General features: G+C 46.2%; 1 protein-coding gene and 1 non-coding gene across 2 annotated transcripts; both read right to left on the reverse strand.

Annotated features, from left to right (window-relative positions):
• Positions 1-5915: 5915 nt before the first annotated feature.
• Positions 5916-5997, reverse strand: TRNAL-UAG (transfer RNA leucine (anticodon UAG)). The gene has a single exon. It is a non-coding gene; the product is annotated as a tRNA-Leu (tRNA).
• A 4382-nt stretch (positions 5998-10379) lies between these two features.
• On the reverse strand, positions 10380-13399 carry LOC144118434 (solute carrier family 13 member 2-like). The gene is made up of 4 exons (XM_077651371.1): positions 13279-13399; positions 12206-12376; positions 11980-12117; positions 10380-11001 (listed from the first exon to the last, which is right to left on the reverse strand). The coding sequence occupies exons 1-4, from the start codon at positions 13372-13374 to the stop codon at positions 10879-10881; spliced, it is 528 nt and encodes a 175-aa protein (XP_077507497.1). The 5' UTR covers positions 13375-13399; the 3' UTR covers positions 10380-10878.
• Between the last annotated feature and the right edge of the window lie 319 nt (positions 13400-13718).

The raw sequence follows: 13718 nt of genomic DNA on the forward strand, positions 1-13718 counted from the left end.
GGCCGGATGCTAAACCACTTCGCCACTACTGCGGTTTGCAGAGGGAAATGGGTGGTACCCTGAAGCACACTTTTTTCATAAAAGATGAATGTATTTAACTAGCGTGGCTTAACGCTGTTGTGCCGAATATTTGTGAGCTTTGCTTTACCTTTAAATTTCCTCAGGACAAAGTTTCCGGTAAAATGGTTACCAAAGCGAATAACCGGGTTTGGAATGAAAAAGAGGAAAATAAGAATATCAATTTAATTTGCATGTCTAGAACTTAAGGATCCTACTAGTTTTTCCAGCACCAACCAGTGCGTTTTGAAATTTAGAACTGAATTGTATTTAACAACTTTCTTCTGCCTGTACCAAAATAGCAGTAAATATCTGGTTTCCGAGTCGTTAACGACTCTTTATGCAATCACTACGTTGCTTATCAACATCATTAATCTAAACGATATAGATTTCTGTTAAATATTGCTTTTAAATACTAAAAAGGTACTTCAGCAAAGGTTTTCCGAGAGTAGATACCCAGAGGTTTCGAATGGTTGTTGTTACAACACCTATAGAGGAAGAGCAAGTCAGCTCAGAGTTCTTTGTTTCCGAACACACGCCAGACACCATCAAATATGCGCCTTTTCTAACATGAGGACGTCGAATGACCGCGGCCAGCCGTATTCAAGGGATGGCGAAATCGGGGCGACTTTGTGCTGATGCATTCATATCTAAACTTTTTCACCGTGAATACTCATGAGCACGGCGCTGACCATACGACTTGGAGTGGGCCAAATAAAAACAGCATGTTGTGGGACCAAAAGCAATCTACAGGATCCGTAACTGCAGAAAGAAGTCCACTACCTATTTTGACGCCTGTAGCCAGATAAAAGTGAGTCAATGCGCATTGCGGAAACGCAGTGCAAGATCAAAACACAATGTCCGGAGAGGAAAATGTGTGCAACGTCGGTCGTGCTGATAGAAGGCACGTTTGCTTCGCCTTTCGTTGCAAAAATTCTTGCTGGTGCAGCTTTAAATCAAGTACAAAAAAAAGGGGTGCCTGATGCCCGCGTCTGGACGCTGATGGCTGCTTGCACGAGCTAGCCAAGAAGGCGCCGATGAGATATTTGCCCTGAAATGGTTTTGCACAACATCTCAGTCTTCGATGTGAACAGCCCTGTATGTTTTCTTCTAAGAGTGAGTGTTTCAAATCCAGTATAGCCTTAAGTTTTGACACCCATATTACACTTCGCTTCTTTCCATATAGCGAAGTCAAAGTCCTTTCCTTGATGGAGCCGTCAAAACACGTCCGAAAGTTTGCAAGGGGCCAATACTAGCTTGACGACTGGTGCTACGATGCAGAAGGTGTTTATGCGAAACTGGACCTCGCGTGGCTACTGGTGCGGAAACCTGACTCTCTCGACCGTGTTTTTGACCTCTCGCTTCCTGTTTTTATAGGCGCGTGCTTATGCGCGCTGTTTGGATTTTAGTCCAGCAGAAAATGTGAAAGAGAATCTCGGTGATGGGTGATGATGAATAATGGTGATAAGGAATAATGGTGCCGACGACGCATAGAATACGACTCACAGAAACGACGAAGTATTTTGGTTTAGTGGAAAACGCGCTGTTCCGTTAAAGAGCCCGAGTTCCTACTAGCCTACTGCTCTTTGCGGTGAGAGTTTCTTTAATTTGCGAAAATAAGAACCAATAACCTTTTACAGAGTTATTTTTATAACATGATTGAAATTCGTATTCCCTCAGTTTTAGCTTCACCCTGCTATGATAATTTCCGCTTTTCTTTGCCCTTCAATTAACGCTTTTACTTGTTCATAAATATAATGCAGTGCACATATAGCTAATTTTCTGTTAAGGTGAGAGAGTGCCTTACGAAAAAAGTGAGACGCAGTCGGGGAGGACAGAGTCAGGTGGGGTCGTGAGATTGGGAGCTCTGCCGAGATATAGTGAGTGCGGTTAGCACAAGGCAAGGCGCTTATTGGACGTTATTGGGAGTGTCTTTTGTCGTGCAGTGGGCCTAGTCTGGGTGATAACGATGATAATTTTATCATGACACCCTAACCGCTTTTCGCACCTCTTTAAACTTCTTGCAATACAGCCTTAAGACGATTATTGTGGTACCGGGTTTTCCTGTTTTGAATCTACACGCCGAAGCCCGTCAGACTCTGATGTGGCCTGGAAGATCGTGTACCGGATTCAGCCTTATTAACGCTAATAGGCCTGAAGGCTTTCATCTGAAACGATACGAGAACAGAACAGCCGAACATTCGGAAAACCATCCACTTATCGACAGTTTTACGCTTTTGAAGCTCTCCAAATAAATTCATGCGGTTCAGCTGGATAACATATAATTAGTTCTGAAAGTCCGCCTGTAGAGGTGCTGTAGAACACCTGCACGAAATATGTTCTTGAGCACCTAGCCGTGAACTTCGCCACGGTGTCCTCTAGTCCCGTTTTGTAAAGCCGTACGTAGCCTGCGCTCTCTAATTATCGCAAGACACGGTGGCCTTGTAATTAAGCGTGTTAGAGTGAAGCATGCGGGTTTTAGAGTAGATAAAGGGGCAGACTACCCCGTCTATTTTGGGCGTCTGTCAAGTCAACTGTCAGGGGTACTCCGGTTTTCTCTGGATGGCAGTAAATGCTTGCTGAGGCGCGAAACTGTGGAACGTGAGGGTATGTGCTGACACGAAAACGTCTAGTGCTCAGTCCACTGCTAGCTGGCAGAAAAATTAATTAGAACGCGGTCCGCTTCAATGGTAGTTGTCAATCGGTGGTCGTAGAGAAACTAACGGTCCCGGATTTGGTACCTTACTGATGACAGTGTCCCTGGTCATATATCAGTAACAACGAATATAATAATGCTAAAGGAAACAAGAAAAGCGGTGTAAGTCACAAGCTAATGTTATAGAACAAGCGTCGTCATCAGGAACAGGCTGGCCGTCGGTTTACTTTAGCACAAGTTCGATGCTAGTCATAAAGCAGTTCGGCGGCGAGCGACTGCTATGCTTAGCTAGGCGACGACCATCCCGTACGTCTGTAGAATGTAATAGTTTATGACTACACCAACAAACTGCTTTCTAGGTCTTTTATCACCATTTAGCAGAATAATATGTGGTTCACACGTAGGCTATAACATAATAAAGCAATAAGGCTTCTGCAGAACTTTACATCATGCGCATTTGTGGACAGCGGCAACAACCCCACCAAGCGTGCACGCATGAACGCACATACGGACAGTAACCGGCAAGTGCACTAAGGCCATAGAAGGCACGCTGTTATAAGTGTTTGATAGGCTTTGAGGTTGCATATTACGCAAAGCCATAACACTCGCAGCTTCACATAACACTTGAAAGCATGAATGTGGGCGAGCTAGGATGCGTTAGGCTACCGACAGTAAGCTGAAAGCTTCCGCGAAAAATATTCCCTGCAGGGACGCTGGAGTTATCCGGGCATTGCAGCTAATTTACGAACGCGAACAACTCTAAACCTGACACCAAACATGCCGTGCTTTCTTTTATTTTTTGATTGATGTGATACTCTTGAAGGACGACACATTTGCCCCTTCGAACATCAATTTCCGCTTCTCTACAAACCACCGGCCTCCTTCTCCAGTAGTTTTTTTTGCAGCGCGAGATGGTTCCGGTTAATAATTTCCCCCTGATAACCATAATTTATTAGAATGTTAGCAGTACCCCAGCGCCCGATAAGCATCAGGAATTATAAATGGCCGACCTCTCCGTCTTTCCTGTCAAGAAGGTTTTTTTTTTTTCTCTGCTTCTGGGTCACTCTCCGTTCTCTACTCGAGATCTTCCTCACCACTGATTGAAAGCGATGGTTTTGCCACAAGGGAGCAGGGAAGCTGTGAGTCGACGTGCAATATTGGCAATCCGCAACCGCCTTCCAGAAAATGTAGTTTGCTTGTGCCACCAGCAGAATGCACCAGGCGAAAACAGAGCCACCCTGAACTGGCTTCAGAATGGTCTCCTCTGTAGAATTCCCTTATTGACAATAAACCCTTCTAAGCACTTGTCAATCAATTTTTAACTGCATATCATTACGAGTTAGAACCGGATCTGCTGAATGTGAGTCAGTGCAACGTAGTTATTGATTTTCGGTTGTGGCCTTAATACGACACTGATCACAACTGCATCCAATTTTTATTTTTAGAAAAATGGATGGCCCAGCAGGAAAAGAACCATTTATTGCTCCGAAAATCGGAATTAGAAATTGGCCTGCCACTCGGTTCAAACCATAGTCGTAAACACCAAAAAAGACTCCATGATCACCGTATGGACGCAAACGGTGATGAAGCCTAGCCTCAGAGATCCGCACAAAATCTACCATGACGGGCCCCAGTTTGCTTACTGGAGCAACGGCCGATGATGACAATTCCTGTATTTAGTTTGTATTGTCTTTCTAGCTTATTAATGTTTTATTTTTTTAGCGTCTTTGTCATTACAACGTGACAGTCTATCCATATAGAGGGACTGAAATTTGTTCTATATGTTCATTCATTGGCATAATTGCTCCAAACGCAAACCGCTGCTAGCCTACACGGCTATAGCGCTGGTGCGCTTTTGAAATGGCGACATCCCTAAAACAATTTTTTTTTTCAGGATTAGAGTAGGTGAAAAATTTCGCCAGGGACACACAGCAATCTAGTGAATGAAAATAATAATGTAGCGGTAAAAATAACAGCAACAATGACAGCCCAATTGAGTTCAGCACATATGAGTATCCATGTCTGCTGTAATAAGGAAGCCAATAGTCACCGAAACGAATGAAAGTATACGGAAGTATTTGCTATTATGCTCTTGATTTATGGTGTGGATCGAGAGGATGTTAGCTGTGCAATAATTAGTAGTATAATAGCCCAAGGAGTGAAGACCAAAATATTAAACGGGAGACAGGAGAGAGGGCAATAAAGCGTAAAGGGCGCTCACTAGAAGCGTACGTCACTAACGCTACCTGTCGGCTGCCATAAGCCAAACGGCACATGGCAGACTTTAAAAAACGTGACAAAAGGCGTCACAAATAGCATCTGCTTAACGTGATATATACATGGAATATATCGTGGATACAATCTGCCGAAAATGTCAAGTTGTATATAGGAGCTGTGTCTTCTTTCTAGCCGCTCAAACTACTTCTACACTTGTTCCATTCGAACCAATGAGTGCACATATTATGCTTATTTAGGCCTTGCGAACACTTCTATACCGACTAGCATGTAGCACTGAACTGCGGCGGGCTTATTTGCATTGTTTTGAAGAGAGTGGCTTCACGTCTGCGGCAGGTGGTTCCTCACCTGCATGAAACACAAGTATTAATACGATAGCGCTAAGGTACCCTTTACGCAGCGAATTACGCATCGCCGGTGGGCCACCTAGGTCACGTGACCTTGCGACGTCATCGCAACCTGCCAACCGAACTGTGAGCAAACTGCCCACCGTGGCAGAAGGCAGTTTAATGATTGGTTGCGAGTCGCTGCTCCGGAAGAGCAACCTGAGACTCAAAAGCTCCACCGATGACAGAACCTATACCCTCGCAAGGCAGTGGCGCATCAACCGAGGCAACAATGCGCTAGCAGTGGTATGAAGACTCCCGGGACTCTATGAATGCTAAGTACAGAATGACCAGTTTGGCATATATGGGCATTAACCCATTAACGCTATCACGTCATATCCTCACGTGTCTCCTTCAAAATTTTTTTTCGTTGCTGTCATGCGCTGACGCTTGCTAGAGCACTTCGGGTTTGCGTAGTGTATTCCTAATGCCTCTTGAGCGTAACTCGAAAGCTCAATACATGCAGGGCTCTTGTAATGCTTCCTGAACGATGAAACAGCGGGAAGCTGAAGATCGTGTGGATTAAAAGAATGATTTATGTTCTTCTGTAACACATCACTGGATCAATAAGAAAAAAAAAGTGGCAGCGGTGGGATTCGAACCCACGCCTCCGAAGAGACTGGTGCCTAAAACCAGCGCCTTAGACCACTCGGCCACGCTACCGATGATGGCATTGGCATGCAGAAATTAAACTACTGCCACAAAACTACAACCATTCGTACCTTCCTTAATTAGTGCCGTAACCTTTAAACCGGCACGAGCGTGCAGATGGAGACTCAGACACGCAACAGACTTTTCTTTTTCCTTTTTTTTTGAAAACATCCAGCGCTCAGCTTGTGCCATAATTATAATTACGCGACTGTATGAGTCAAAGCTGTTCTCAGGCCTCTCGGGCCCTGGAAATATTTCTTCGAGGTGATGCTACGGACCATTAATTTCCTCTCATTACAAAGAAATACATGTAAATCACAGAACATACCAAAAAGACCCCTATTAAGTACCGGGGGCTGTTGCCAACGCTCGACCAGCGAAAAGATGACTTGGAGGAAACACGCTAAGGCGCCCGTGTGCTGTGCGATGTCAGTGCACGTTAAAGATAATAATAATAATAATAATAATAATAATAATAATAATAATAATAATAATAATAATAATAATAATAATAATAATAATAATAATAATAATAATAATAATAATAATAATAATAATAATATTAATAATAATAATAATATTAATAATAATAATAATAATAATAATAATTGGTTTTGGGGGAAAGGAAATGGCGCAGTATCTGTCTCATATATCGTTGGACACCTGAACCGCGCCGTAAGGGAAGGGATAAAGGAGGGAGTGAAAGGAGAAAGGAAGAGGTGCCGTAGTGGAGGGCTCCGGAATAATTTCGACCACCTGGGGATCTTTAACGTGCACTGACATCGCACAGCACACGGGCGCCTTAGCGTTTTTCCTCCATAAAAACGCAGCCGCCGCGGTCGGGTTCGAACCCGGGAACTCCGGATCAGTAGTCGAGCGCCCTAACCACTGAGCCACCGCGGCGGGGCTTAAAGATCCCCAGGTGGTCGAAATTATTCCGGAGCCCTCCACTACGGCACCTCCTTCTTCCTTTCTTCTTTCACTCCCTCCTTTATCCCTTCCCTTACGGCGCTATTGAGGTGTCCAACGATATTTGAGACAGATACTGAGCCATTTCCTTTCCCCAAAAACCAATTACAATTTTTAAAGCGATAGCCCCATGGGGCCAATGTGCGTCGTACGTTGTCTTAACATTCGCCCATTCCCTGAAGGGCAGGGACGACACCACACCGGAGCATTTCCATTGGCTAGGAGTGACGCCGCCTGACCGGAAGTAACGTCCCTTCCGGTCAAGGCATCAACAGCTGATAACGCTATCATACTGCCAGCACATAATGGAGTTAGTTGTCCCTGCGAATTTTCTGCTTAATTGTTACGCGGGGCTAAATTTAAGAAGGAACACAAAGGACAAATCTCTTTTTATGCGTTGGAAAAGAGGGCTGACAAAGAGGCATCTATTCTTCAAGCAAATCTTTCGGTGTTTATGTTCCTTAGCAATAAAAGGAACAATCTGCTTTCCCAACTTTTCCCGCGTTTTTTTGCAAACCCTGTTATTTGGCGCGATAGTATTGTTTGTAGTTTTTGCAAGTGGAACGAAGACTCCTCGCAGTGTCGTGCTTTTGAGCGAGATTGCGTTAGCTTCAAGTTTGTTTAGTCACCGTTTTTTCAAGACCGTACCTTCACTGTTCTTAACTTTTGGTATTCAGAATACTACTTAACTGTGCGACCTATGTATGCGACGAGAAACAAGTGTTGTACTATTTATTAATTACTAGCGACATACTCGATGCTGCAACGAATAAAAATTATAGTCCTATAAATATCACGTCAAACTAGAAAAAGACGAAGGCATCTCTCACTGAAGACACTCCTGCATATCGGTATTGCCGCGAATGCTAGTGTTTCTTTAGACCCCCCCCCCCCCCCCCTCCGCCAGAAAAAAAAAAGTTCAAAGGAGACTCAAGAACAGGGCTTCCAGAAAATACACACACAACTCTTGACAGCGTTGAGATCTCGGTTAGTGCCCCCTAAAAGGCTCCTATTGATCTGACTGAAAAACTAATATTCGATCCCATAAAGCGGCTCGTTCCTTGCACGGAACTCCTCAACCGAGCAAAAAAAAAAAAGGTCATATTTTAAGTGGCCGAGTGCTCTAATGCGCTGGTTTAATGCACCACGCTCTACGTATGGTTTGAATCCCACCGCTGTTATGCGTTTATTTTCGCGTACGTCTGCTTTTTAAAAGCGCTGCCCTTGAAGGCCGCTTGACGCAAAAATGAGCTCATGTCTTACATAGCCGGGTCGTAATATGTGACCCTTTCGTGCAGTATTTCCTCACTTCTCCGCCAGCACGCATATCAATATCCCTCGAGACACACTTATGGGTCAAGAAACGCCGGGTCCTCGGAAGGTCATTCTTGTGGCTCGTAAAGGTTCCGAAAGCACTCCCCTTTCGGAACTGAGATTTCTTCGAACGCAGCGGCTGTGCGTGTCGATCCATCATGGGGCTCTTCGACCGAATGAAGAGATAGGACTGTTCATCGCAGCAACGTTTTTTTTTCCTCATTGCCTGCTCCCACAGCCGACAGATGCAGCGAATCGCTCCTTCCTTCTTTCTTAGCATTGATGATGATGTTCTTGCATCCTCGAATACAACGCGAAATTGATTCCTGGGCACTACTTTATTATTTTTATCCTGTGCGCAGCAGTCGCTGGCTATCGTGACCTGCGCTCCTGCCTTTTTTTTTTTTGTTGGAAACATTGCGAAGGGGAATAGAAACGATGTCTCCCGTTCATATTACCAGCCGCGCGCTAAAAAAGCATGCCTTAAAGAGGGCGCCAGGCAAGATCAAGAACGCTGATTGGAATTATAAATAATAATAATAATAATAATAATAATAATAATAATAATAATAATAATAATAATAATATAATAATTGGTTTTGGGGGAAAGGAAATGGCGCAGTATCTGTCTCATTTATCGTTGGACACCTGAACCGCGCCGTAAGGTAAGGGTAAAGGAGGGAATGAAAGAAGAAAGGAAGAGAGAGGTGCCTTAGTGGAGGGCTCCGGAATAATTGCGACCACCTGGGGATCTTTAACGTGCGCTGACATCGCACAGCACACGGGCGCCTTAGCATTTTTCCTCCTTATAAATGCAGGCTGCATATTTGGGATATTGAAGAGCATGCTTTAGTAATTATATTTCCGCTTGGTGTCTCTTATTCATACAACTTAGGTTCATATTGGACGTTGAAATAAACAAACGTACACTCCTACTGTACGTGCTCTAATAAACAAAGAAAGCAAAACGTAAAATTCTCTCCCCCCCCCCCTTCTAGAACACTGCGCCCACCCAATGGCCAAGGGCTTCTTTTTCTTTATGAATTTATTTCGCTCATAAGGTGTTATATTCAAATTATTAAAACGCTAAAACGCTGTCAATATCCCGAGACATTCTCGAGCACTGAAATTCAAACGAGAGGCCACATTAATCAGTCTGAAATAAACATTTTTAGGCAGTGACGTCTAAAACGTTAGAAACTGCAATCGGTTGGCTGCTGACAGACTAATTACTCACCAATTTGTATTTATCTCCGAAGGGCCCACCATGCAGCTTGCACAGGCGCGCGCAGTGCGCAGGCTGACGGTAACTGGAGATATGTACCCAAGGACGCGTGGGTTGTAGCAACGCCTAAAATGCTAGGCGTTGATTGCACCCACACAAAGCAAGCATGGGTACAAACGGAAGGGTGTGCGCTCGACCTGTACCGAGCGCCTTTCAGTGACAAAACTCACCTCTTTGATTTTCTGTACCAAAAACTTGTGTGCTTTTTTTAATCGCTTTCATTATATCAGCGTGGTTAAGGACTCCTCTCGCGCAATTACTACAAAAACTGAAACATTTCCACTTACGTCCTTACATGGTTAATTTTCAAACAACTTTTGCACTTATCGTGCAGAATAACTCCAAAGATTTGTCCCCGTGCGCAAACTAACGCTACTACTACAAGAGTAGTAGCGTTACTAAGAGATAATATAAGGCATGTTTTTTGACATTAGAAACGTGCAATTCTGTGGCTACGTTGAAACACAGGTAACGAAAATAAGCTGCGTAGGTGTGCCTTTGTGCAGTAATGTAAACACCGTGCATCCATCGACATATCTATGGCTCTGGCAGAACACCATGCATCTACCTGCAGAAATAAAACTTTTGCTGCCGATCATGCACATTTTTTAAGGCCACAATGCAATTGATAAGCAGCATGTAGAAATATACAAGAAATTCACAAGTAACTTTGTCGCGAAAATTCCACTGGACAGGGAGGGCGACACGGTACGTAGTGCAGTACTGCGCATGACATCCGATGAACTCAGGCTTGGCTCATATCACTGCGCAATACAAACGTGCTGATCGGGGTTACGTACAGACGCGTATCCGCTGTCACGCTCAGGCACGCACTCATGCATACACACACATATACGGCTGGCACCGCGATGAAGTCGGGCGCAGTAGCAGTGCTATCTGCAGTATGACAGTCCTGCGCTACAGCTATTTCAAGGTCTTTGTGGGGGAGCAGCGGCTTCCCCTGCACATCTCCTGATCCTGAGCACCGCCATATCTAGCATTGGTTTCGCTTTCGACCAAGCCGAAGGAAGCGAATCCGGCATATCAGCGCAGCCTCGGCAAAAGAGTCTTCCGAACTATTGCTAGACGTCAGAAAGAAAACAGCAACAGGCGCAAGGACGTCCAAGGCCAAGTCGCCAGTGTCGAAGGGTGACCCGGCTGAAGCCACCCGGTGAGATTATGTTGAACGCGCTCATAGGCAAATGATTGTATATAAAAAAGACAGCGTTATTGTGTAGGAGTCCAAAGAAGCAAGCTCCGATGCGGTCGTTCAATGAATAGTTCGCAGGCTTTGTCGTCGTCGCTGTTGCCGGTTGGATGGCACGTCACAGGGGGATGAAAGTGGTCTGAGTGTCGTTCTCGGCCTTCGGTTGGAACGAGAAGTAAGCGCTGGAGGAGAGCGTCAGTGCGATGGTCGTCACCACCTTCAGAAACAGGCCGAGAAGTGCCTGCGAAAGAGTACCCGTGTCTTTCCACTCAACGGTGACAGCTGTCCGAAGCGGTTCTGCAGCATTTGAATATTCCGCGCCCCGCCTATTGGTCAGCATGAAGTGGCGTCATGCATGACGTAACTTAAAGCGCCTTGTTAACGCGCCATGCTGAGTGGTTCTACCATACGGATGGTCCAGCCTTCTTTGGGTGACTGTGGCGGACGGCGATTCCTCCTGTACCTCCGCGCTTGTAAGTTTCAATTTCATGCCTAAAAACTGCGTACGACTACAAGCTTCTCATGGTACCGCAAACGACTATGACACTGAATTTCATTTCGCTTTTCAATCTGTGTACATCTGCGCTTGGCAATTCGCTCGCATCCAAATGCACCTGCTGCGTTTGAGATAAAACACGCGACCTTGCGCTCAGCGCCCGAATGTCATAGCCATTAATAGCAGTTAAAGACTGAGGTTTAGCACAGGCTCTTGTCATCTTCGATAGTAACTCCGAAAATACGTTTCCTGAACCTCGAGCCACGAGACGCCTTCTGTAACATTTTAGTTCGTTGTGACGTCAATCGGGACGGCAGCAACAACAGCCGGGAAAGCAAGCGACCAATCAGGCACTGCCGATCTAGTCGCGGTGGCGCTGCGAGCCATTCTGCGGCCGCCATAAGCAGTCCGGCAAGGTCACAGGGACCATGCTCAGTGAATTCTTCGCAGAATCCGCATAATCTCTGCTCCTTCATTTGTCAACAAAGGCTCCGGTCCACCAATGCAGCATTGGCGTGGGCTCGCTTACGCAAGGAAGTGAGTATCATGGGAATGCTTTTGACGCAACCAGCGTGACGTCATACAGCACTGACTAAGTTCCAGGAGCAGCGAGCAGCGGCCGAGGACCGAATGAAAGGAAAATAGACTGCTGAAATGTTACAAAATATGCCCCCCGCTTTCATAGACCTTAGTTCGACTGAAGTGCATATTTCGGCAGTATACCATCTCGCTGAAGCTCGCAGCGGTGTGCTCGTAGATGAAGGCGAGCCCCAGGTGGCAGAAGGGTGTCATCACGGGCAGGTAGCAGGCCGCGGCTACGGGCACGGCGAAGTACAGCGGATTGGCCTGTATCTCGAGGCCCTGCGAAGTCGCCAAGCAGAGAAAGGAACGACGCTGTGGGCGCTGGCTCAGCAGAAGGCACTTCCAGGAAGTAGCGACACTCGCTAACCATGTCGGAAGCGGCCGGCACGAGCTGCGCGCTCAGTGCGCTCGACTCCTGTCCCCCCTCGTTGACCAGTGAGACCACGGCCAGGATCACGAGCAGCTGCCAGATGTCCGTCATGTCGCGGAATCGGCCCTTCGTGTAGCTGCTCACGAGCCACAGCGCCAGCCCAGAGTCCTACAATACAGTGGAGTAGCTGCAACAGAGCTCACTGAATGTCAAGAAACGTGCGATTGTAAATCGTTCTTCTACAGTTTATCGAGGTTCAGTGATTATAACTGGATTCTCGGCAAGTCTGGCGTTGGTTCAGTTCTTTTGGGGAACGAAAGAGCTGAGGTCTTCTTTTGGTTATAGTCCCTATTTCGGGTATAAGGCGGTGGCTCAGTGGTTAGGGCGCTCGGCTACTGAGCCGGAGTACCCGGGTTAGAACCCGACCGTGGAGCAGCGTTTCGACGGAGGCGAAACGCAAAGGCGCCCGTGTTCTGTGCCATGTCAGTGTACGTTAAAGATGCCCCAGGTGGTCTAAATCATTCCGGAGCCCTCCACTACGGCGCCTATTTTTTTCCTTTCGTCTCTCAGTCCCTCCTTTATCTCTTCCCTTATGGTGCGGTTCAGGTGTCCGCCAAGACGTGAGACAGATACTGCGCCATTTCCTTTAATAATAATAATTGGTTTTGGGGGAAAGGAAATGGCGCAGTATCTGTCTCATATATCATTGGACACCTGAACCGCGCCGTAAGGGAAGGGATATAGGAGGGAGGGAAAGAAGAAAGGAAGAAGGAGGTGCCGTAGTGGAGGGCTCCGGAATAATTTCGACCACCTGGGGATCTTTAACGTGCACTGACATCGCACAGCACACGGGCGCCTTAGCGTTTTTCCTCCATAAAAACGCAGCCGCCGCGGTCGGGTTCGAACCCGGGAACTCCGGATCAGTAGTCGAGCGCCCTAACCACTGAGCCACCGCGGCGGGTCCATTTCCTTTCCCCAAAACCAATTTTCAATTCTCTGTAGCCATGCAAAGCACAGTGGCGCAAAGTATACGGTAGTTAAATGTGCGAATCAATTAATCACGCGTTTACCCTGACGGCGGCCGAGAGCCACAGGCTGCCAGTGTGGATGAGGATGATGTTCCAGGGCAGCTGTGGGACCACGTCACGTAGGGGTACACCGCTCATGCTGGGCACGCCGAACACCAATGCCAGCGCCACCACTGTGACGCCCGTGACCATATCTGCTTGGCTGCATTCACGGGGCGCAGTTCGTGAGATGGGCAGGGAACAACTGAGATATAGAGAACTTAAAGCATACGAGGCCCATTCCAGTACATCGACAGCCTGCGCGTTCACATATAAGGGCGTTGGCTTTTAGTCTAAGAGTGTTTTTAATTTCGAATTTTTTCTTTTCTTCATGAAGCCGCCACTTTATAAAAATAAACATTCAAAGCTTTCAATATTTAGTGTAACCTTAGAAGAAATCGATGTCGTTTTTCATATTTTACGTTTCATTAATCGCAAGGAAT

The sequence above is a fragment of the Amblyomma americanum genome, chromosome 2 (genome assembly GCF_052857255.1).
Source record: "Amblyomma americanum isolate KBUSLIRL-KWMA chromosome 2, ASM5285725v1, whole genome shotgun sequence".
NCBI classification, from domain to species: Eukaryota; Metazoa; Arthropoda; class Arachnida; order Ixodida; family Ixodidae; genus Amblyomma; species Amblyomma americanum.